The 25413-nt window shown below is 43.9% G+C and overlaps 1 protein-coding gene across 1 annotated transcript in view; it reads left to right on the forward strand.

The window, feature by feature from the left end:
* Positions 1-25413, forward strand: part of Pde11a (phosphodiesterase 11A) — a 309344-nt gene that overhangs the window by 163865 nt on the left and 120066 nt on the right. Inside the window, exons 7-9 of the mRNA XM_038336971.1 lie at positions 5531-5606; positions 8154-8221; positions 9120-9212. Coding sequence (XP_038192899.1) covers positions 5531-5606; positions 8154-8221; positions 9120-9212 — 237 coding nt within the window. The remainder of the gene's footprint in view (positions 1-5530; positions 5607-8153; positions 8222-9119; positions 9213-25413) is intronic.

Below are 25413 nucleotides of genomic sequence, written 5' to 3' on the forward strand. Positions count from 1 at the left end.
TAGAATCAGTCACTTTTAAACTGTCAGGGGTAAGCAATCTAGAGGGAATCACTGTGACTACGGCTTTTGGAGGATTTGTCAGTGTATATACGTGTTTGCACACCCACAGATGCCTGCACAATTATCACTTAACAAAGGAAATGTTTTCCATGGCCAGATATATTCTGTAGCATGACTTTAATCAGATGCATAACAGGCCGTTGTTTGGATGTGCTCTGATTTACTGACTTCTGAATATTCATGCCATTTCTGACATAGCATTATGATATATAATTCTGTGGTTTGTACTCTTATATGGAAGTTTTTGTGCTTAATTTTGACAATTACCATAAGATACATGCTATTATACATGGGATCAATAGATCAGAAGCTATTGATACTTTCTTATGTGCCAGGTACACATTAATAAATCAATTTCCAAGAAGACCGTAGCAATACATTTACATTTTAGAAGCATCGTAAAGTCTTGGGTGAAGATCATAGGCTCAGGAGTCCTGTCCCGTCCCTGTCCCTTTGAGTCATAGGTGGTGTGTCCTCCCAGTTTCTGTTCCTCAAGTCTTCATTTTTTATGTTTCTGGACAGGTTCTGACCTGACGATTTTATCCACGCAAAGCTCTTGCGCTCTTTTGTCGTCTCAGTTCCAAGGTCGACGTGAACTCCTCTTGTTTCCCTCCAATTTCCCAGGTTCCCCTCAGCCACCTTTACTCAAACCAAACATCTCCATGTCCTCATCCATATGGATGGGGAGCGCATATACCCGGAATAAAGAAATATTGGTGGTGAAGATAACGCTTTGAAAGCGATGGGTGAACAAATTTCTCCTTCTGGCAAGCAGCCAGAGAAAGGTCTGTTTTTCTCACCCCTGGGCTCCAGAGCTCTGCAGTCTCGCTGAATGTTCCTTTCCAATTGTGCACTCTGTGATGTGAGGCATCCCTCAGCTACCTGGGATTTATGGGAGAGATGAGGTAAGGGTTTCTGTGGTCCCAGAACAGGGGGAGACAAGCATACCTGATGTTCTGTACTGGCTCAGACTACCACTGTCTGTCCAGTGCTGTGTGACACCTTCCTTGGTGAGCCCAACTATTCTAGAGCGGCTGGGGCTACTAGCACAGAGGTTATACCCAGGAAGCCTCCCTTAGTCTGGCTGCCTTTTCCTGCTTGCTGTTGCTGTCTTCATTCTGATGCTGTCCTCAGGGGGAGGGAGGAAGCCATTCTGTTCTTTGGGAAGATAACTTTGATGGAGGTGTTTGTTATTGTCTGGCCTCCTGGGAGCCGGGGCTCTTCCATTCAAGGCAGTTAATCTTTCTAAGCTTTATCTGATCAGCACAGATGATAACAGTACCTACCTCATCTGTACGGAAAGTGTATAAAATAATTCACAGGGAAGTGCTGAAGGGAGAGCTGGCGCACAGCGAGCAGCCAATAAATGTTATCTTCATGGCCATTGTCGGAGATTTGTTTTTAAAGGGTCTAAAGCTATTTTTGATTTCTCTGTGGTCCTTTTGGAGCTTTTTCAAATACTGTGCTCTGAACATTGCCTGCTTGGACACATCTCTCATCTTTATTTCTGTCTTTAGTAGACGGAGTTCTTCAAGGATAGTGACTGAGTTCATTTTTATCTCCCCAATACCCTGCAATGTACATAGCAGGCATTAATAACTATCTGTGGGAAGGGTATACTGGATGAATGATTTATGCTTTTATTTTTTGTTCTAGTTTGTTTATTTTGCATCTGGAATTCTCTTTTTAATTTTTAAGTAACTTAAACAGTTTTTAAGATTGTAATATAGTTATACCATTTCCCCTTCTCTTTCACCCCTCCTAAACGTCCCATGTATACCCACCGTAAAAACTAAGGGTTTTGGTACCAGACATATGACCACTCCATGGTATGGTTAAGAGTAAGTTTTTACTGTATATATGAGAGGGAGCACAGCCAGAGGCATCTGGAAGACCCCAAGCAGGGAGAAGAAGCCGTAGACTGAACAAGTATGGCAGACAGAACAGGCCAGGAGAGGAGAGAGAGAGAGAGAGAGAGAGAGAGAGAGAGAGAGAGAGAGAGAGAGAGAGAGAGAGCAGGAGAAAGGAAGAGGAAGACAAAAGTGAGAAGAGGCCCAAGAGAGGAACAACAACAAAAAAGCATCATAGCAGAAACAGCAACGTTATAAGAACATCGAAAAATGGGGTAGAAAAGCCCATGAGCTGGAGAAGTTTAGGGTAAGGGGCAGGGCGAGAAGCACCGGGATTGCAGCACTGACTCTGAAATGTGTGACAAGTGAGGAAGCCTGCAGGCCACCATGCACTCTGGTATGCTAGTGGGCACCACAGGGAGACAGCCGTTAGTCCCTTCTGTCAGTGGGAGGGACATGGCTCCCTTGGTAGAGGAGAACCAGTTTTGTAAATTCCTGAGGAGCGCTGGCTTTTGTCTAAGCACCAGAATTTGGACCTGACATCACCCTTCAAATTCATTGTCTCTTTTTGTTTAGTTGTTGTTGTTGTTGGTGGTGGTGGTGGTGGTAGTGGTGGTGGTGGTGGTGGTGATGGTGGTGGAGGTGGTGGTGGTGGTGGTGCTGGTCATGGTGGTGGTGGTGGTAGAGGTGGTGGTGGTGTGTGTGTTTCTAAATATGAAATACTCAATACTCCCTGCTCAGTCTGTGTAATGTGACTCATATGTATGCTTTCAGGGTGGAGCCTCTGGTAATAGATAGCCAATTGTTCTTCTCCTTCTCCACTCTCAATGTTCCTTAGGGGCCTCTAGTTCTCTGTCTAGGGGTGAGGCCCCTAAGCTTAACCCCCTTCCACATTAGCGTGTCTGTGGGTGCTGTTCTTGTTCAGATCATGTTTAGACTGGGATTCCTAAAAACCTGTCTGTGTTGTCTCATTGTAAAGCTTCAGCCCATGATTCGCATTCTACACGAAAACTGGACTATCGGTTAAAGTAACCGAAAATCTATGGAGAAAATAGGAGACAATCTCCCTGAGCAAGGAGTGGGGAAAGATTTCTCCAATAAGATACTAAAGTGTCCTGACCATAAATTAAAGCCTGTGATACTGCAAAATGGTATCATGGGCCTCTAACTCAAAGTCAAGAGAGTAGAAGAATAAGTCACTGAAGGAAGAAGACGCTTCTAATCTGTATTTCTGACAGAGAGGCTCTTGTTCATCACGTGGAACAGAATTTTCTAAATTTGATTTTTAAAAGTCAGAAAACCCAGTAGGAAAAACACCTCTGAAGCGGTATTTTATGAAGGAGAAGATAGATGTAGACAACATAAAGGAGCCACACAGCTTCGCTGTCCCTCAGTGGGGCAACCAGGCGGTGTGTACTCTGCATGAGGATGCTTTGAAAGTACAAAGGCCGTGATGATTATGCCAGAAACAGACAAGCCAAGGTAAATGGTTCTCCTGATTATCAGCAATGCTCATAGTATTTTCACCATGAGAACTACCTCACAGCCCCTGGGACTGTTAAAAACCAGAACAAAACAAAGCAAACAAGCACCAGACGGTACTGAAGGGTGATTGTGTAAAGCAGCTGAACATCCACGCCCTTGTTGATTGGTAAAAAAAACACTTCGGGAACCTTTTGGAATGCACCCATTGCCTCTGTGCCTGCAATCCAGCGATTCTATTACAGTTGCAGGCTCAAGGAATTCATTCACATGTGTATGAAGTACGGACAAGAACATCCCTAAGTACATTACTTGGGAGAAAGCTGGAAGCAATCAAGTCGGTGTTCCACAAGAGTGGGATGAATTAGCGGTGACAGTCGGACAGGGACCACAACACCCTGTGAAACATAGCCAAAGCAAATCAACCGCAAAAGTACAGTATTCTGGAAAAGAAGCCAACCACACAAGAGTGTACACTTAGTGAGTCACTTTCTGCCTGTTTTAAATGAAGCAGCCTAGTTTCCGTTGGTAGAAGTCCGGGTACTGGTTCAGCGGAGAGGAAGGAGCCATGAAGTGACTTATTTCTCGATGGCAGTGTGCTTCGTGAAGACAGGCAGGCCCTATCCTTGTGAATTCTGCATCTCTCCGCACGCATATTCACCTTTATAACCAACACAGAAAATTATTTTTTCAAAAATGATATCAAATATAAAATTAGATTTGTGAATTAACTTCCAGGTTCAAAATTTTCAGTACATAGTTCTTAACTCTTAAAAATATGTAGCTCTGCCGGGCAGTGGTGGCGCATGCCTTTAATCCCAGCACTCGGGAGGCAGAGGCAGGCGGATCTCTGTGAGTTCGAGGCCAGCCTGGTCTACAAGAGCTAGTTCCAGGACAGGCACCAAAGCCACAGAGAAACCCTGTCTCGAAAAACCAAAAAAAAAAAAAAATGTAGCTCTTAACTATTAGTGACTATTAAGATATCTGTCCAGCATTGCTCTCTCATTCTTCCGGCTACAGTGATCGGATGATGGGTGGGCTTTTGTCATATTAACTTGCCAGGGCCTCTCTGGCCACTCAGATATAAAACTTGACCTCAGACATTTCAAGTTGACAGTTAGATTTTCATACCTGATCTCTGTTAGAGCTCAGTTCTTCTGAACTTTCTCATTGTTTTTTTTTTCTTTCTCAGTTTCTGTTTTAAAATTTTTGTAATGGGATTTTACAACATTCATAACAACTTAGCAAAATTAAAAATATGTAGTATTGAGTTGGAGGGACAGCTTGGCAGCGAAGGGCACTGTTATTCCAGAGGACCCAAGTTCAGGTCCCCAAAACACACATCAGGTGCCACACAACTGCCTGTAACTCCAGCTCAGGGATGTCTCACACACACACACACACACACACACAGAGAGAGAGAGAGAGAGAGAGACCTACACATAATTTAAAATAATAAAAACAAATCTTAAACCATGTAATATTAAAAGTTACTGTGCCCCAGGTAGTGGTGGTGCACACCTTTAATCCCAGAACTCGGGAGGCTGAGGCAGGTGGTTCTCTGTTAGTTCAAGGCCAGCCTGATCTACAGAGTGAGTTCCAGGACAGGCTCCAAAGTTACACAGAGAAACCCTGTTTTGAAGAAAAGAAAAGTTATTGTGTTATAAAACATTTCCTTGTAGGTTCAAACATTCTTACCGATGAGTATGCCCAGTCAAAGATTAAACACTGACTACTGGGTTAATCACAATGTCTTAATTACCCAGAATCCACTGCAGAATACTTGTCTGGTGCCATAATTGTGGCCCGTTTCTCTATGGTTGCAGGAACTGGGCAAGTCAGGCCAATTTTCCATTGTTTGATTTATTCAACGAGTCGATTCTGTTTGAATTCGATTTTCTTGTGCTGCTCATTGTGACATAATAAAAAGAAGAATAAGTGTGTGTTATTAAAAGATTAGGTATAATGGATGTCATGGCACTCTGTTCTAGAAGCTAAGGTGAGAAAACGGTGAGTTCAAGGCTAGACTGGGTAGCGTCAGATCCTGTCCCAAAAAATGTTTTGGTGTTGTGTATAGAAATAACTTTTCCATGGGTTGTTAATAGTTAATGATAATTAGCTTCTTTTTTCTACCCTAGGCTGACCAGATATCTGGTTTTCACATAAGATCTGTTCTCTGTGTCCCTATTTGGAACAGCAACCACCAAATAATTGGTAAGACATTACCCACGTGATTCTTTGTGTGGCAAGAGACACCTTTTAAAAACGGGAACCAGGCCTGTACATATGACACTATATGCGTGTGTCTGTGTGTGTGAGTATGCGTGTGTGTGTGTGTGTGTGTGTGTGTGTGTGTGTTGCCTATGACCTCAGGCTAGCCTAGGGCTCATAACAACCATCCGTCCTCTGCCTCCCCAGGACTTACCAAGCTCTGTCTCTATGCTCTTCTACCATTCCTAAGCACAGACTACTAACAAATGGGCATCGTTAGAACAGGAACAGCTATCTACTGAGCTCAAAGCTCTAGTAAATTCCAAAGCTGGGAGGGCTCTCAGAAGCCTACCATCTAAACTTTGTTATTTTACATGGCAGACATTGAAGAATAGAGATGGAATTAGGGAGAGAGGGGGGGAGAGGAGAGGAGAGACTGAAACAGCCACAAACTTATAGTTAATAAGAGATCAAGATTAAACTTGAGGAGTCCTAACTTTCTGAGGATGTCTACGTCCATGTCTGAGCTTTCACACGTAGTGTGGGTGCAGAGGTGTTGGACACATAACTTTGCTGGCACGTCTCTAAAGAGACACTTTCCCACAACAAGGAAATAAGGCAAAAGCAGCTTCCGACATCTTTCTCCCTACCTGCCGTCTCCCTTTACCTAGAAAAAGAGTCGGGACCTGGCATAATGGCACATAGCTGAAACCCAGCACTTTGGTGATAGAGGTAGGAAGAGATCAAAGTCATCCTCAACTACACAGTGAGTTCAAGGCCATCCTGGGACTATAGGAGACCCTGCCTCAAACAAACAAACAAAAAACAAACAAAAAAACCCAAACCTAACCCAAGCCAACAAAACTAAACAACTCAATCACAAAAATAGCAAGGTCAATACAGATACCCAGGCGAAGAAAGAGCTTATGGTTAAGCTTAAGCAATCATGAAGGAGAGAGACTTACTTAAAACTATGAAAATACAATAAAATGTGATTTTTTTTTCTTCTAAGAGACATAAGGTGATAGATGTATTTGGTACGTAACATACAACCTTGCTTCTCTCTACCACACCCTAAGATAGTACTGCCTAACCAAGGACTTGGTGCCCTGGGAGTGTTGTCAAGGTCAGATTTCGGGGGGTGGGCAGAGCTTTATACGTTCCTGGAACTTTTGGTCTTCCTGGCTCTGCATCTGAGTGCTGAGCTCACAGGTGTGTGTCACCACCCTCAGTTCAGGTGGCTCTTCCTGCTCACGAGGCAAACACTGGACAACTGAGATACACTTGTAACCCAAGTTATGCCTTTCTGAAGGATGTCTTTCCCGCTGGACTGCTTAGCTTGTACAAATACATCAGTAGGTTATTAAGCATAAAGAATATTCTAGGATCTTAGAAGCTGAGCCTGGATACAAATGGGGAATTACTTTACACCATACATAAAGTTTTAGATATATCCATATTTAAAGGAGAGAAAATGTCCATAGAAAACAATTGCATATTAACTGAATGGCAACCTCACATATAATCCTACATTTCAATCCTAATGATAAACGTTGCTATTACTTCAAAGTCCGGCTGTAGTTTTCTTCTTATATGCTAAGGACTTTTCATTTAGTTATATGTTGCTGAGAATCCAGTCAGTTCACCAGGGGAAGTTAGGTATTTTTAAAAATACAGGATCACTTTAGAATCAGAGTTCTTTTTTTTTCTTTTTTGGTGTTTCAAGACAGGGTTTCTCTGTGTAGCCCTGGCCTTTCTTTGTAGACCAAGCTGGCCTAGAACTCACAGAGCTCAGCCTGCCTCTGCCTCCCGAATGCTGGGATTAAAGGCGTGTGCCACCACTGCCTGGCGAATCATAGCTATTTTATTTGTATATTTCTGCTAAATGGGAACACACTGGGGGTTTTTCAGTTAGAGCATTATTTTTTTTTTTTTTTTTTTTTTTTTTGGAAGTCAAACACCAACACATCTGGTAGAATGCCGGGAATGTATTTGGAAAGAGAAAGCCCTCATAAACTAAGACTGTTGAGTGTGTGAGCCATTGGTAGTAGGTAGCAGAACTAATTTTGCTTTGATCTATGTGTGTCCAATATATCATGTTGTATGTCTTGAGTATGCATGTTGAAAATTTAAGACTTATTTCACATCTTCATAATCCTTTGAGGTAGTTCATATTTTAACTCTTTTTGTAGATGAGGAAGTTCATCACTAAAACGGGGCATTTACTCGTGGTCACACAGTTGGTATTGGAACTAAGGTTCTACCTAAATCCAGGTTCCTAATCACTCTGCCACGGTGCCCCTCCCAAACACCAAAGCGTGTGTGTGGGGGGGGACTAGATATTATATACAGAGATAAATAGATGCAGTGATATATGTAAAACAGTGTGTACATATTCGAATATACTTGCCAACTACATCACACCTCCAACGTGGAGGCGTGTTGAATGAGTGTGCTAAGCTATTCATAGAATTGGCTGTGGCCTATTCTCTCCCGGTGACACAATGCCCAGTACTCACAGTGGCCGCTGTCCCCACTTTCCCTCAACAGGGGTCGCTCAAGTGCTGAACAGACTGGATGGGAAACCTTTTGATGATGCAGACCAGCGGCTTTTTGAGGTGAGTAAATAGACTTAAAAGCCAAGGGCCAGAACCAAATTGCCAGCTGTTTCCTTGCCCGCATTCGTTAGGGTAAACATTAATCTTTCTAATGTAGTTAAACAGGGTACCAGCAAAGAGGAAGATTTAAAGACTATATAAACACAAGGCAAAATTTGATTGTGCTTCCGCTCATTGGATTAGTTTGTGACCTTGGATAGTTCTGTCTTAGTCTCGTTGCAGAACTTAATCCCCTCCACATCTGTCTGATAGTACCATCCCTGTCTTGTTCACATGTGTCCAGTCATGGGACCCTTAGCCAGCCCCGCCAGGTGTTTGTTCCCTGTGTTCTTTAGTCCACAAGGCTCGGTTCCCTGTGTCACAGCAGAAGACATTAGCTTTGCTGTGCTTCTCATGGACTGGGCCTGAGTCCGCCCACCGAGTTATCAGTATCCTTCCTCCCGGCATCTTTGTGCTAGCAGCTGGTTCCAAGTCAGTCTCGTTGCCCTTAGCTCTCTCAGCTCATGGCTTCTTTTTCTTACTGTCTTGGCCAAACTATTTTATAACCTTGCTATTGAAAAGGGCTGTTTCTAGTTAAATAAAATAGAATAATTAAAATCAGCCCGCTGCCCACATAAATTAAGATCACATTTAAACACATCGTGTGGTTCCAAATGTGTGACATTATTTCTTCACAGTGTCATTGAAGTAATGATTTTTCTCCTCATGTGCAATGTGAGCTGTAAAGCTCTTACGTGACAATAGTAATTAAGAACTGTAATGCACATTTCCCTGAGGCCCACCTCTGAGCACAATAAAATTATATTTTCAGAACTGTCTCTGGTGGCCCACGGCTTTCATATTAGATTTTGTCTGTGAGTTATTATGGTTTTTAATTAATGGGCTTTCTGCGTCCTAGGCTTTTGTCATCTTTTGTGGCCTTGGTATCAACAACACAATTATGTACGATCAGGTGAAGAAGTCGTGGGCCAAGCAGTCTGTGGCTCTTGATGTAAGTACAGTATTATGTCTGCAAGATATGCTAAAAGGCTTTGATTCTCGGAAACGAAAAGTTGTCCTGTTTATGGGCCTTAATTTTTCTATCTTAAAGACTCTCCTCACTGGGTCTTAATTATTTTATGGTCTTGGGTTCAGTTGGGTAACAAGTGGAGATCCTGTCTTGGAAACGACTGTAATATCAGGGAGTTTTTGGATCCCCGGGAGCCCATCCATATATACCCTACCATTAGATATAGATTTTTACACTTGAGTTCTTAAATATAGATATGTCAAGATAATTTATCACTGCTATAATCTGAATGTTTGGGAGGCAGAGGGAAGAGGATGAGTTGAAGGACAGTCTGGGCTACATAGCCAGACCCTGTCTCCAGCAAACAAGCGAAATTAATTGTCAGAACTTCAATATATGTGTTTGACTGGGGGGGGTGGGGGCGAAGTGTGTGTGTGTGTGTGTGTGTGTGTTTCCGCAAATGCATAACTTTTCTTACCACACAGGTAAGACATGTAGCCCAGATCTGCTCCTTCTGTGCATTCGGGCATACACACATCCTAGAAGGAATCACATTCTGACCCTTGCATGTCAGCCCAGACCCACAAAATTCTAAAGAACAGTTCTCCTCTCCTGTGAATCTCAAAGGCCTGTTTTGACACAAGACCTTTTTTCCCCAGCATCTTCTCTATAGATGGTACCAAAGATTTTGGTTTTCTCTAAGAAAAATTTAGGAAATGGGGGAGATAAAACATCTGTGATGGAACAGTATAGTAGAATTCATGTGCACTCTCAAGACGTTCTCAATACCAAGCTAGGTGCCTGAGAAAGAGAAAGCTCAGGGAACATTTGTGGGACTTGCATATTTAAAAGACATAGAATTATAACTGATCTGCACTCTTTCCTCTTCCCATTTAGACCATGAATTCTGGAATCACAGAGTTTCATGATTTATTTTTTTTGTGCCTGGCGGGATCCTTAGCATAAAGGAAACATCTGTGGGATAGTTCTTAGGTGGAGGGATGGGGAGAAGGAAAGATGATAGACAGAAAACATTGCAGTGGGGGGTTTGAAGTAGTTCTCCCAAGAAAGAATGGCTAGGAAACCTGTTGATAGTGAGGAGCAAAGGCAGCACCTGTAACCAATAGGAGACCTGAAAACATATAACCATATACATATAACCAATGTATAAGAGTCAGCACTAAACTAGACATGATGACTTGTGTCTTTAACCCCAACACTCAGGAGGCAGAGGCTGGAGGAGTTCTGTGAAATTGATGTCCATCTGGTCAACATGGCAAATTCCAAATCATCTAGGGTTAAATAGTGAGATCATGTCCCAGAAAAAGCAGAAGGAAGGGCAGGATGGAAGGAAGGGGGAGAGGGAGAAAGAGAAGGAAAAAGGAAGGAAGGAGAGAGGAAGAAAATAAGGAAGGGAGGAAGGGAGGAAGGGAAGGAGGGAGGAAGGGAGGGAGGGAGGGAGGAAGGAAGGAAGGAAGGAAGGAAGGAAGGAAGGAAGGAGGAGGGGGAGGGAGGGAGGGAAGTAGAGAAGGAGAGAGAGGAGGGAGGGAGGTGTGTAAGGAGATGGTTCTAGTGGATGCATTAGCCATGCACGTGTAAGGGCCAGAGTGTGAACCCCAGAACCCACATGAAAGCTGGACAGCTGGGTGAGTTTGGCAGCTGCCTATAATTCTATCTCTTGAGAAGCGTATGCAGCACCTTCCTTAGGCAACACTGCTGACTAGCCCAGTTGGCTGACTGATGAGCACCAGATTCACCAACATTGGGCCTCCATGTGCATACAAGTACACACACACACACACACACACACACACACACACATGCAACATGCATGCACAGCCCACGCACTAACACACAAGCTCACTACTAGAGCAGGAAGGTCTATATGCCAAACTGTTTTCATGCTGGGACCCAGTTGTGAGAATTAAATGAGATGAAGGCTTTAATGAGTAGTCAGCAACCCTGTCCAACGACAGTAATCACTGCGCTCAGATACACAATAGCATGTTTAGTACCGAGATGCAGTTGGGAGAAGGAACAAAGGACGTGAACAGGAAACAGCAAGTGTTGAGGGAGTTCCCTTAACTCTCAGCAGACTCTACCTCTGGGCACCTCACCCATTGTTTTTAGCGCCTGCAGCTATGTAAAAAACAAACACGCCAACACAGCCAAGAACGTTCCCTACGTACATCTAGTCCCAGCTAGACCTCCTCAGGCTGCGGTGGCTGTAACGGAGAGGAAACATCCACACACCCTGCCATTCTCACTCTTCAGCACCTCCTCATGCCCTGCGGGCGCGGGCGTCTGCATCCTGTTCAGAGGCTAGAATGACTGACTGGATTGAAGTGTGAAGGGCCAGGTGTCCTCAAAAGAGAGCCTGCAGCGATCGTCTCCTAACCCCCTCCAGCTTCAAGGCCAGTCCCTAGTCTTCACGCTAGCGCCACCCAGTTACCGTCTGTCCTTACACACAAACTGTGACCCACGCTACCAACATTTCTTGCCCCACTCAGATGATGACAATCTCATCCTTCCAAGAAGTTGACTTCTGTTGCTGATTGTTTTTCTATTTTGGACTTGCTTTCCTACCAGTCAAAGGTAACACTCCCTGTTAGATCCCGGTATTGCCACCTTTATGTCCCTCTGACCCTTAACCAACCTTCTTGGTGACTGTGATTGGTTGACCCTACCCTATTCCTTGTGGTCTTGATTCTACTTGAATATTTTGCCAAGAAGGCAGTCTGTTTAGTTCTTTTATTCCGTTGTCTCTTATTTTTCATTAGCAGCAACAGAGAGGCAAGGCAGCCATCCCCCGGCCGCAGAGCAGACACCACCACCTTAGAAACCTGTCTTTCCAGGAAGGAAGCGCATGTGGTTCTGGGCCTAGGGAGCTCACAGGAGTGTCTGTCTCCTGGAGGTCAGGGGACAGCACAGCGCTGTTCTGTCTTTTAAGCATCTTTTCCTCCAAGGGAAAAAATAAAATAAAATGCTTATCTCTGAAAGTAGGTTTTTTTTTCCAGTCAATCCTTATAAGTGGTGTGGGCACTTAAGAACTGACCTTTCCTCCCTTCCTTTCTTCCTCCTTTCCTTTTTCTCCCTACCTCCTTTCTTCCTCCCTCCCTCCTTCCTTTCTTTTCCCTCCCACTGCACCTGGTACGGCGGAACTGCACCCTAGCACCACTGCACCTGGTATTTGCACCATTGCATTGTAGGTGCGGTTGTCTCAGAGCACTCCCGCTCCTTCCAGGCATGCCCCGTGCCTGCCACCTGTGCCACCATGCAGAGAGGGACGACCTGGAAATAACAACCTCGTATCCAATGGCGAAATAACCCGAGAAAGACTTGGCATGGAAGGGGAACTCTTCCCATTGTCACATGCTGGTAACTTCGGCTCATTTCAGCCACTATCCACCAAAGGGGAAAGAGAGAAACATAAACTGCATACTATCTCCTGCTTTTCTGGCCTTTAAAAATGAAATGACTAATATAGTACCTAGATTTTGTTTAACAATTGAATTATCAATCCAATTATTTTTGGTGACTGCTTTTCTTGAATTTCTCATAATTGAGTTTTAAAATTTCTATTGTTAAAATCCTTTTCCCTAAATATGTAATATTCATACTGCACAGCTCTCAGATGCTCTTAAAGCAGAGTGAGGGAACAAAGGAAGAACTTCAGAGTCATTTTAACAGATTTACTTTTGTTATCTTGATTTCCACTCTGTACAAGTAGCCAAAAGCTCCGGAAAAGCTGTGTGTTTCTTTGGGTTCCTAATTTCCCAGAGTGGGGTCCTAAGAACAAAGGGGAAACTGTGCTAAAGGTCAGAAAGCAGAATTACAATAGGAATGTAGATGAGGAGTATCAGGTCCTCATCTGAAACATCAAGAATTGTTCTTTAGGGTGCCCTTCACAGTTATTGCAAATGAAGCCTTACCTGATGCCGGTGAGAATACTTGCAGGAAGTAGAAGTCTGGTTGGTAAGGGAGGCCTCACACAGTTTTACGATCAGAGCAAGGAGCGGAATGAGGGTCAAGCAGAGTAAGAAGAGGCGTGTGCAATCTGCAGCCAGGCGCCATTTAGTGTACCTCCCCAAAGCCTCTCCCATCTATTTCCCCTTTCCCAATTTCCACAGCAACCATTCTAGGTAAGGGTTTCATTACCCCTTGGCTGGGCAATTGCAATCCCTTCCTCTTGTTCCTCCTGAGCCATAGTTTGGATTATATCACTCACGCCCTCCTGGGCCTTAAATCACTCCCCTATTACCTATCAAAATACAAATGTCCTGGCCTCCGGGGCCCTTGAAAAATCTCATACCAAACTACTCTCCTACCCTCGGCTCTCATTTCTCTTCTCAGAGAATCGCATGCCACTCAGACACTTGAGTGCCTCATAGTCTGCAGATCAGCCACCTGCTTGTCTGCCATTTGATCCCTAAAGTCCCCCACCTTCATTTTTCTCTGTTCCAACTATGCCTCCCCTCTCAGAGCTGTCCGTGGTTTGGAGCTTGATTTAAATGTCCATTTGTCCGGTATGATGTATGTAAATGTCCTTTTGTCCAGTATTATGCCTGTGTGTTTGCCTCTGCCTGAAAATGTGTTCCCTGAAGTATGTGACCATGCTCTATCCCCCCAACACACACAACGTTTTCTATGCAATTGGTACTCAGTGAAAACGGATTGAATAAGTGACCGCATTTGTGCTCCCTCCGTGTGCTCTTCCAGAACAAGAGCCTGGGGGAAATGTCGCCTCTTTAAGACTGATGGCAAAGGGAAAGGAGTCGTTCTTAGTGGAAATCTTGGTGCCCGCAGACGGGCACAGCACTGCCTCTGTGTTCTGCGTACCATGAGTAGAGTTGGTTTTGTGGGGAAGGACGTGGGGACTAGGAATGGAGACCTCTTTCTGGGTATCGTGTCCCATGGATCCCTCCTTCTTTAAGAATCGAGGAGTCAGCCTGGCTTCTGGAAGCTGGGGGGGAAGAGATGAGAGCCCCGTGAGGAATCTCCTAAATGCCAAGGAAAACTTCCCGTTGTTGTTGGGTGACTGTTGTTGGGATGGCTAGGATGTGACCGGATGCTGCTTTCTTCTTTCCCTTACGCTTGCCCTTCCCACTGAGCCTGTCTTCAGCACTCCTGGGCAGAGCGCTCAGTCGGCACACATCTTTATTTGGCCTATACTTCCATATCACTGGTCATCACTGAAGGAAGTCAGAACAGGAACTCAAACAGGGCAGGAACCTGGAGGCGGGAGCTGATGCAGAGACCTTGGAAGGGTGCTCCTTACTAGCTTGCTTCCCCTGGCTTGCTCAACCTGCCTTCTTATAGAACCTAGAACACCAGCCCAGGACTGGAAACACCTACCATGGGCTGGGTTCTTCCCCATCGATCACTAATTAAGAAAATGCCTTACATACAGATCTTAGGGAGACATTTTCTCAGTTAAGGTTCTCTTCTTTCAGATTCCTCTAGTTTGTGTGTCAAGACTAGCCAGGACACTGAGCATGAGATCTGGCGAGGTAATGGCTCCTGCCTGAGGTGACCATTAGGGTGCCGTCTCATAGGTTTTCAAAACAGAGTGTGGCCCAACTCACAAGCCTTTCATGTGTCCTGGGGCCTCTGCCAGTCCACTGGTGACCTCTGCGTTCCCTTTGGCCATACACGTGAAAAGGAGAGTGAATTGGTGACCGACCGTAGTTCCTAAACACCTAGCAAGGAGGGCAGATCCAGTGTGATCCTTCTGCAGTGAAATGGCATTTTCCCCTCAACCAGGTGCCACTAAATACATATCAGTCTACGCAGCTGGTTTACCATGGTTCTCCTAGAGCTTCTTCCAGACACAGCCCACAGGCTGCGTGCAGGAAGTAGTTGCCAAGGGAATCAAGTAGAAGTACAGGCAACGGGCGGTGGTGGTGCATGGCTTTAATCCCAGCACTCCACAGGCAGAGGCTGGTGGATCTCCGAGTTTGAGGTCAGCCTTATCTACAGAGTGAGTGCCAGGACAACCAGAGCTGTTACACCGCTCTGTCTCAAAACACCAAAACCAAAACAACAACAACAACAACGAAAAGTACAGGCAGAGAGTACAATCATGAAGTACAGCGAGAGCCCCCTTCAGCACACACTCTGGGGCAGTGCTCGTGGGCACTGAGAGTAAGTTACTCACAGCGTCTCCTGGCCCCAGCCTTATTCGGGGCTCTACTTTCGGGAACTCCACCAAGAGGAAAGCAAATTCCTCAGCAGGCAGGGGACTGGGAAAGGATTAATTTTCTGATGAGCGCAGCTGCCTAGACTCCGGGAAAGCAACAGAGAAGGAACAGCGCCCTCGTGGGGCTGCTTGAAGAACAGCTCTTTCCTGCCTTTAAACACTGGAAAGCCAGGCGTCCTTTCTCCTCAGGATCACTGCATCGATCTGATAATTGGTAAAAATTCTCAGATTCTAGATTCCGTTTTAGAGAGGGCTTCTATGTTTTCAGTTGGGTGTTGTGGAGGCCAGGATACCCATATCAACACTCAGCCAGATATTATCTTTTAAGTAAACTTTATTTTTAGAACTTTTTTTTAACTTTTCATTGTATTTTGTTTTTAAATGAGCCAAATTTTCTATTTATTCATTTCTTGCATTTGAAGTGCTCTTCCATGACATCCTTAGCCGAGATTCTTTGCCATACTCCTTAACCGTTCCGTGACTATAACCAACACTTTACATAGCTTCCTCTTCCCATCTGTTCCACAGAGGGTTTTCTTGGTATTGTTGGTATTGTTGTTGCATATGGGTGAGTTAGTAATTTGGGTTTTTTTTTGAGAACTTCACACATGAGCATTGTATCCACACCACTCTTGCCCCCCCGTCTCCCCTTTAAATGCCTCTCTTGCCCCCCAAATTCATGATCACTTCTTCATGTCACACACGCACGCATGAACGTATACATGCATGCCTGCTGTAAAACCTACTCAGTCCATTTAACTTTGTCCATGCGGTCATGTGGCAGTGTTTAGGAGCACCACCACCAGGCGTTCTGTACAGCGTCTCCACTGGGATTTGCTAAGGCTGCTGTCCCGCCAGAATGACTTACACTATTCTTGACCTTGATGCCTGGCTGGATAGAGAATGTAAGGTTTCCCAGCCCTGGAGCTGCTCTGGTTGGTTTCTCCTTTCTTAACTGTTCTCTTCGGATGGAACTCTGTACAGAGTAAGTTTCATTTCCTTAACAGAGAACTATCAATATGAATTACTTACTATTTGTTCTCCTTGCCATCTTCCCGATTTTCCATAAATCTATTTATTTCTCATGCTTATTTTATACTTTGGGTTATAACCCATTATTGCTTTATTTATCAGATACTGTCTTTTATATCAGAGCCTAGTAAAGTAATTTCTCTTTTAATTTTTTATTTAAAAGTTTAATTTTGCAAACCAACCTCAGTTCCTCCTCTCCCCTCCCCACCTTCTCCCCACCCATAAAGTAATTCCTTAACAACAAAAGGATTGATGGAGGCTGGAAGATGGGTCAGTCACTAAAGCATCTGCACGGAAGCAGGAGAACCTAAATTTGATTTCTAGGAACCACGTACAGAGCTCGATTGTAAATTTTCAATCCCAGCGCTAAGACGGTGGGAATGGTGGGTCTTGGGGCTCATTGTCTGGGCTAACTGGCAAGTCCCTGGCTAGTGGGAGACTCTGTTCTAAAAATACAAGGTAGAGAGTGTCTGAGGAATGACATCCAGGGTTGAATTCTGGCCTCCACAGGCACTGCACACATAAACATACATGCACACACACACATACAAGAATTTACAGAAGTTGGAATGAAAGTGTTGCATTTCTAATAATCCTGCCATTATTTACATATCTCTCAAACACTTCAGTAGGATCCTTGAGTCTTGCAGGACATAATCATCAAGGTCTTAGTCACTGTTCTATTGCTGTGAAGAGACCAAGACCAAGGCAATCCTTATAGAAAAAAGCATTTAACTGGGGACTGGCTTACAGTTTCAGAAGCTTAGTCCATGGTCATCATGGCAGGGAACATGGCGGCAGGCATGGCAAGCATAGTGTCGGAGAAGTAGCTAAGAACCGCGTCCTGATCTGCAGGCAGAGAGGGTGAGCCTGAGCCTAGCATGGGCTGTCAAAACCTCAAAGCCCACTCCCAGTGACACACTTTCCCCAACAAGGCCACACCTCCTTATCCTTCCAAATAGTGCTACTCCCTGGTGACTAAGCGCTCAAACACATAAGCCTGTGGGAGCCATTCTTAGTTAAACCACACCAGTGACAACTCACCTCCTGTATGCTCAGAACTTGTCCTTGCCAGCATACTGGGTACTTGTAAATGTCACAAGACATGGTACAATGCGTCGCAGAATCTCAGGCTGTAAGAGGACAGAGGCAGGGGCAGGTGTGATTGCTGTGCTGTCTGACGAGTTTAGGACAGATTTACGTACCACGTGTAGGCCGAGCATCTAATTCAGAGAGCTTTCTCATGATAGAGTTTCAGAGATGGTAACTATCAAGTGACAGGCAGCCAGCTACCCAATTCTGAAAGGCCATTCTCGGGAACGCTCCAGAGAAAAGGGGAGTCACAGGTGAGAGTGGGAAGGACTGGGGTGCTCAGCGGTTGGGGGCAACCAAACCCCTTTGCACACCAGGAGAGAGGCAAGCGTGAGGGAGCAAAGGGTGGGTCACAAAAGATGCTTGTGCTGTGTGAAGGGACTTGAACTTGATTCTGATAGTGGAGAGCGACCAAGGAGCCTTCAACAGAAGGGGAGTGTGATTCACTTGGCATTTTAGAGGGATCATGCTGCCATCTACAGAGAGATTAATGTCGGTGCTTTATAAACACAGCCATGTTTCTAACAAAAAGTCGACCGTGTTTTCATTTTATTTCCTGCTGAACGGCATTTGGTGGCTCTCCAAAATCAAATCCACCCTTATAGGATTTGTCCCCGCCGCCGTGGTCTAACAGATGAGCTTCGGGACCGAGGACCGAGTTCCCACACACGGCAGATGTTTGGTACTGAAACACGGTCCCCATGGAAACCTTCGGAAGTAACTCTTACTTGGATACACATGTTCTGGCGTGTTGGGAATGTTTTCCTTTGGTGGTTTATGTCTAATGTCTTTGGTTTTGTGGCGTGATGTTTTTGGGGGGTTTATAAAAGTGCTTTGTTGATTGGGTGCCTCTCTTTGCCCCCAGCACTGTGTGATAGACCCATATAGAACGATCTTCTAGACCCTTTACCAAAGCAGTTTGGAGATGACAGTAAGATGCCCACCTGACAAGCGAGCAGACGGAGGCTCAGTGAGGTCAAGAAACCTGCTGGGATGGGTTTATAGCCCGTATTACTCAGCTGACTACAGGTCCAGATTTGAACTCACATCTTGGTGTCAAGGGCCCCTGTTGTTCATCTGGGGTACAAAGGGTTGTTTGGAGAATATCTTCTCAGTTGTGGGGCTGTGTTCACCCCTGGAACCGTGATGGCCGTGATGGAAGTGGGACAAGAATCATCTTTAAGGTCCTGCTTTGCACAGCAGGGAGTGCACTTCTGAGTGGGACGACGAGGACAGTGACTATGGATACTAGGAAAGACCCTTTGATTTAAAAGCTCAAAGAGAAAGAAACCCCCGTGGAAATGCATCCACTTGCTCTTCTTGAGCTTTCTTGAAAAGCACTAGCTTATGAGCAAGGGACTATTTTGGCAAGTCTTGTGCTTTGAGGTTTACAGTGCAGAATCTAGGACTGAGCCAGGTTCTCCATGATGCTCCAGCAACTCAACCCGAAAAGCAGTCCTGTGTAAATCTAATTCTGAGTCTTAAATGAGCTCAGTCAGGTTGGGAAAGAAAACAACCTCTGAAGCAGAATCGCCCTGCCTCGACTTGCAGGCTTGTCTTGCCATCATGGGTTTATGAAGCCCGAGTTTGCTCATCCTAGTAGGAAACCGGCATTCGCTTTGGGGACCACGTGGAGAATCTTGGTAGCATTTTATACCAGGGCAGAAAGGGCATAATGCTTTCCACAGGTGGTAAACCATAAGAGAATTCGAGCAAATGAGACCCTGCACAAGAGATTGGCACTGCCTGCCTCCCTCCTTCCAACCCCCTCACATTACAAGAGGTGTCACATGAAGTCTGCACAGTGTAGTATGTACTTTAGACACTGTTCATAGTCCACAAACAGCCTCCACATGCATGATGTGGCAGGCACGTTTTAGTTGAATAAAAATAAAAAATGAATTAGAAATGGCCCCTCAACTCCACCAGCTCTGGCTCTCAGCACATTGGAAATTGCATCTTTAGACTTTCTTTTGGACTTCCTTTCTTCCATTATATAATTTTTCATCGTTGTGACTAACACCCAAGAAAAACAACTTTGGGAAGGGATTATTTCTCTTAGCTAGTGGTTTCAGTACAAGACTGGAGGGCAGGTAGACAGTTCACATCTTTGAGGAAGCAGAGAGGGACAGACAGAAAGGGACCATGGACAGCCTAAGAACCCACCCACCTGCGACCTCTTTCTCCCCTCTAGGCTCCTACATCTAAAGTTCCCAGCACCTCCCCAAATTGCACCACCAACTGGGGACTGGGTCTTCAATACCTGAGGCTTTGGGGAAATCACTTCATATTCAAACCATAGCGATCAGTCTGGTCCCTCCTTCTTTGATTTGTTCTGGAGGGAAGTCCCAGGAAGGCTGCACAAAGCCCAGTGTTCCAGGGTGTTCTGTTGTAATCAGTGCAAACACTGTGTCTCTCTAAAATGGTAAATCACTCCGGTCAGGTTGCCCTTTTGATTATGCAGGAAACTCTAGGGTGAGATGATATAAAATAGAAATACATATTCAGTATTGGGATATTCCGAAATGTGGTATTAAGTGACATCCGACTACTAATACTTCCAGATACATAAATTTTAGATTTGGGAAACTTTGGCACATGTTTATGGTTGCTTTAGAAATAGCAATAATCAATCCAACTTTGCTTAATTAGTTCAAGGGAATGCTGTGTTCTCTGTTCTTCATAACAAACAAGAGAAGCAAGTAATCGAGGAGTTCATTAGAAAAGCTCTTGTGAGACATTAATAGGTTTAATAACCTTCATGATTAAGGAGAGCAGCCTCACTGTGGAACAGAACCTAAGAAGCACTGCAGCTGTGGGAACGAACACTTCTTTTAAAACACATATATATCATAGTCCAATATGCATATGTAGAGAGTCACACTGAATCACGCTGAGAATCAATCACAAAAACCTCTTTAATTTCAGTGTTAATGGTTGAGATCCTTTGTGACAGATGAGTAGGAACTTAGAGAAATAGAAAAATCATTACCACGTGAAACTTTTCCCAAAGAAGATGGCTGTCTCTTTCCTCCTAATGACATTTACATAATAGAGACAAATAGATATTTCCTGACAGTTATGTAACAGAAATAAGCCAGCCCTTACCTATCTCTTATAATATCTTTCTTCATGAGTATTGGAATGTGTTTAATAAATGCAATAATACCTAATAATCAAATGATATATGTTAAATATAAACAATACCCAATATGCATACACTATAATCTCACTTGAAAATCTTATCTACCAAACGCAATCTTTATAATACAGAAAGGAATTAGGAAGTAATAAAAACATCAAGTAAACCACAAGATCCATATAGTAGAATTCACACACTGGCTCATTTGCTATAGTTTTAGACATAATCCCAACTCACAATTCCAAGTTGCTATTTTTTTGCCCATCCTTCAGGGTAACCATTCGGGCTCATCATCAAGTTGTTCCAACCTGTTCCTTGCAGGGGCCCAAGGTAGGGCTACTCTTCCTCTATGGTTGAAGTGAAAGGGACCTGCAGCTTGCTCTGTGTGGTGGTTTTAATAAGAGTGGTCCCTATAGACTCATATAGTTGAATGCTTAGTTACCAGGGAATGGCACCATTTGAAAGGGTTACAGGGTGTGGCCTTGGAGGAAGTATGTCAGTAGGGGTGGGTTTTGAAGTTTGAAAGGCCCATGCCAAGCCTCTTGTCTCCTGCTGCCTATGGATCAGGATGTAGCTCTCAGCTGCTGCTCCAGCACCTGCCAGCAGGCCCCAAGCTCCCCAACATGATGATAATAGAATCATCCAGCTCTACTTTAAATCTTTAGGGTACATATCCATTCATTAATAGTTTCCTTCCATCAGGAGATTGAGGGCAGAAATGGGGTATATGGAATTAATCATCACCTTTGGTCATCAACCAAACCTAGCAAGAAGAGCAAGCACATCAGCCAATAATAATTGGGCAGCTTTGGTTTTGTTGCCTGACCTTAAGAAGTTCTGCATTCAAGTCTATGCCTTGCTAAAACTTTAGAATGTTATCTGAAGTAGTTCTTTGAACATTTCATCCCATGAGACAGCAGAGCAGTTTCTGAAATATTTGGCAATAGAAACCAATAGCTCTCAATGCAGCTGTTCAGTCACCATGTTTTAAATCCTATTGTCAAGTTTTTCTTCTTTTTTTTTCCTTTTTACTTTTAAAAAAAAATCAGGTGTATAGATCTTCACACAGCTAGGTAACATTTCTGTCAGGTCATTCCAAGTAAATTGTCTTCTCCAGAGAAATTGTCGCCTTTCTTAGCTGGAGGATTACTGCTGATGGCAAGCTTTCTTATTTCAGAGCTCTTCAACAGAAATTATTTTGGCTTTTGCTTCAAATCATCTCAGGAAAAATTCAGTATCCGATTCAAACTTTGCCACCAGAGCCATCAGCCCACGAGTAAATAGTCATGTAGCCCTCTTTCAGAGGGAGACAGCCAGTCTGTATTCTCACAGGGCCTTTGCTCCTCCACTCTGTGAAGCAATTCTTCATGTTTGAGCTTCTGTGGAGGTTTGTTTCTCATATCAGGAGCAAATGGCTGGCCACCCAATTAACATTGAAAACAGCTGGGACAAGAGCTCTGCCCTCAACCAAGTTAGGCTCCTGGCATTGCAAGACAAGCATTTGGCTCAGGTCTTGAACCACACGCGACAGAGGGCAAAGCTTGACACGAGTCCCGTTTTGTAGCTCTGCCCATTGCTCTTCTCTTGAAACGGAACTAATTGTCTTTTCCTGCTCTGCAAACTGAACACAAGCACATAGCTGTTTTCTTCTGCCTTTCTCGGGCTTGATAATGGCCTTATCTTGCTTTTTTCTGTTTTGCTAGGAACTAGTTCAATCCCAAAGTTAATTAAAGCGGTGGGGTTTTGCCAGCAGTGATTTATTTGAGAACTGCAAAGAATGCGTAAGTCAGAGCTCACCAACAAAACTGAGTTACTAGTTTCAACTTCCAAATACTTTCTAAATTAACAGTGACGCAAAAGATAAATTCATCTGGGATAGAAATTTCCTTGTGAAAGTTTAATGTTGGTTCAAATGTCCCAGGGATCAGCTGTTTACTTTCCTATGTAAGCTTTAGACAAATTTTATTTAGCTGACAAAGAAATTAACTACTGTTTATATTATGGCCAACCCCTCACAACCTACCAACATTTCTCATAGAAGAAGACAGTGTGGATATTGTTATTCATTTTGCAATTTTTCTTCCAAACTATTAAGACACATTCAATAAAACTTTTTTACCTGATCAAACATATTATTGTTCAAAATGTGGGCTGCACCCCTATCCTTGCTATGCAGTAGAAAGCTTGGGGAACTCTGTAGATTATAAAATTAATACAGCCTGGAATTGTAGAAGGGTTCTTTGCTTCTCCAGGAATGCTCAAAAATAAGAAAGTGAGTGCTTTTTATGTTTTAATAAATTCAGTTCTTGAATATAGAAATTGACTTGAGTTTTGATCATTAGCTGTGCCATATAGTTTTATATGTATATAAAACAGTCATGGTTTTCTTTTGAAGACTGACTGGGCTAGAAGTAATCAGGAATTGCTTCTATTCTTTTCTGCAATTTCTGCCACAGAGGGTAGGTTAATGAGGTTATGTAGTTCTATTTATTTTTGAGGATCTTTGAAATGTAACAAAATACTGCAGGCAGAATGGCTTAAACACTGGAAATTAATTTTTCCGTATTTCTTGAGTCTTAAGGTCAAGCCAAGAGATACCAGTGGTCTGGTCTCTTTTATAACCTTTCTCTTTGGCCCATGGGTGCTTGTCATTTTGGCGTGTCCTTACATGGTCACTACTCACTCTGTGTGTTTTCTGTGTCCTATGTCCTAAGGTCATTTTCTTGCAAGCAAAACCACTCACAGTAGACCTTGTGCACTTGCGTGACCTCATTTTACCTTAATTACCCCCTTACAATCCTGTCTCCAAATATGGTCACGTTCTGAGAGGGAGGGATTCAGTAAGTGATTTGGCCAAGTGAGAGACACAATTCAGTTCCTAACAGAAGCATTGTGGAAAATATTCCAGCCTTAAAACATTTGGTAAACATCCAGATTAAACATCCCAAAGGAAAAGTCCCTGGGAGATGTGGGGATGACAGAAAGAAAATTAGTATCTTGGAATTCCACTTAGCTTTGTCCATAGATTTCTTTTAGCCTTGTTGACTTGGATCAGGGAGAAGCTGTTTTTACCACGTGATACAGGGTAGTCAGTAGATCGGAGCTTCAGATTAATGATGAATCATTTAATATAAATATACCTCAAACTGTGTAAGAATCCATTGCTGATCTGAAATACAGTTTTAACTAGCCATTGCTATGACTCTCTTACTCATCCTGCTCAGTTTATGCTCATTCGTGGTGTCTATTATTATTTCACCAAGGAAATATCACTGACTCAATCTGCTGCTAAGGGAAACCAGGAGGAATATGGGCGATCAAGGGTCTTGTCTTTTCAGTGTTCTTCTGTTTAAAATGTCAACTCATCAAATACACTAAGTGACAATGAAGTTTCAAGCCTAGTCCTAAGGGTGGGGTATGCATTAGTGATCAAAACTAGAGCTAATCTTTACTTTGGTCTTGTCAATTGGCCTTTTATTGCCATAAGAAATTACCAGAGGAAAACAAAGACTCATGGTTTCATGGTCACATGACCTCAGGCAAGACTAAGATGGTGCAAAGCTGCTCAGCTCAAGGCCCCTGAGAAGCAAAGGGAGACAGAGGAGAGACACAAGGGACAGAATATACCCTTCCAAAGCATGCCACTTTGTGGCCTGCTTCTTCCAACCAGGTCCCATCCCGAAGGACCCAACCTTTTACACTGAGCTCTTGAGGGCCATTCCAGAGCCAAATCACGATAATGGAGCCTGAGCTCTGGGTGGGTAGGGGTGGGGACATTGGCAGTTGAGATAAGTAATGGAGAAAGCATCCTCAACTCGTAGGATGCAAACGGGGAGAAATGGTTTCTTGAAGTGATCGGAGAGGATCTCACTGAAGACACGACAATCAACCCAATTTCAAATCTGATCCCTATAGGGTCACCCAGGTGAAGAAGAACTTGGTGTTTTAAAAAGTCAAAAGGAGGTCAGTGGGATTGGAGGTGACAGGAGAGGACAAGTGACATTAAGAGCAGTTTGAAGGGTGCCAATGACCAAATGGTACAGGACCTACTGAGTCCTTGCATAGAACTGGATCACCCTGTTAAGCTAAAAACTGTAAGCAATCTGCAGGCAGCGTTGGGATTGGTGAGAACCCGATGGTGGGTTTTCATCTGGAGGACGGGACAATCGGATTTTGACTTGTGCAAACTTACTCTGCCTGATGGGGACACAGAGACTAGAGTCATTTTCCAAGCTGTGTGGCTCTGATGGACTGAGCTTAGGAAGACATGGGGCTACAGGAGCGGAGATGTCTTATTTTTCTGATGCATTTGGCGTGAGGAAAAGAGTTCAGAGGAAAAAGTCAAAGAGAATCCTGAGGTTTCTGGTTTAGATAAATTGCTGGATAAGGTGCTGCTTATGAAGCCAAGAAAGTCTCTGGGAGAAAAGATTTATGCAGAATATTAGTTTCCTTTTGCTGCCGTAATGAATTCGCCGCAATCCAGTGAATTAAAACAACACAAATGTATTATGCTGTAATTCTGGAGGCCGTAAGTCTACAAGAGACCCTACAAGGCTAACGTCAAGATGTAGGAAGGTCTTTGTTCTACTGGAGATGTTAGCAGTCTGTGTCTCCGGTCTTTCTGCCCTGTAGAGCTAGCCTCATTGCTACGGCCCATCTCCTGACCTTCACACCACATCGCTCTGACTCTCCCTTCCTTCTTATGATTGTGAGGATGC

This window comes from Arvicola amphibius, chromosome 7 (genome assembly GCF_903992535.2).
Source record: "Arvicola amphibius chromosome 7, mArvAmp1.2, whole genome shotgun sequence".
Lineage (NCBI taxonomy): Eukaryota > Metazoa > Chordata > Mammalia > Rodentia > Cricetidae > Arvicola > Arvicola amphibius.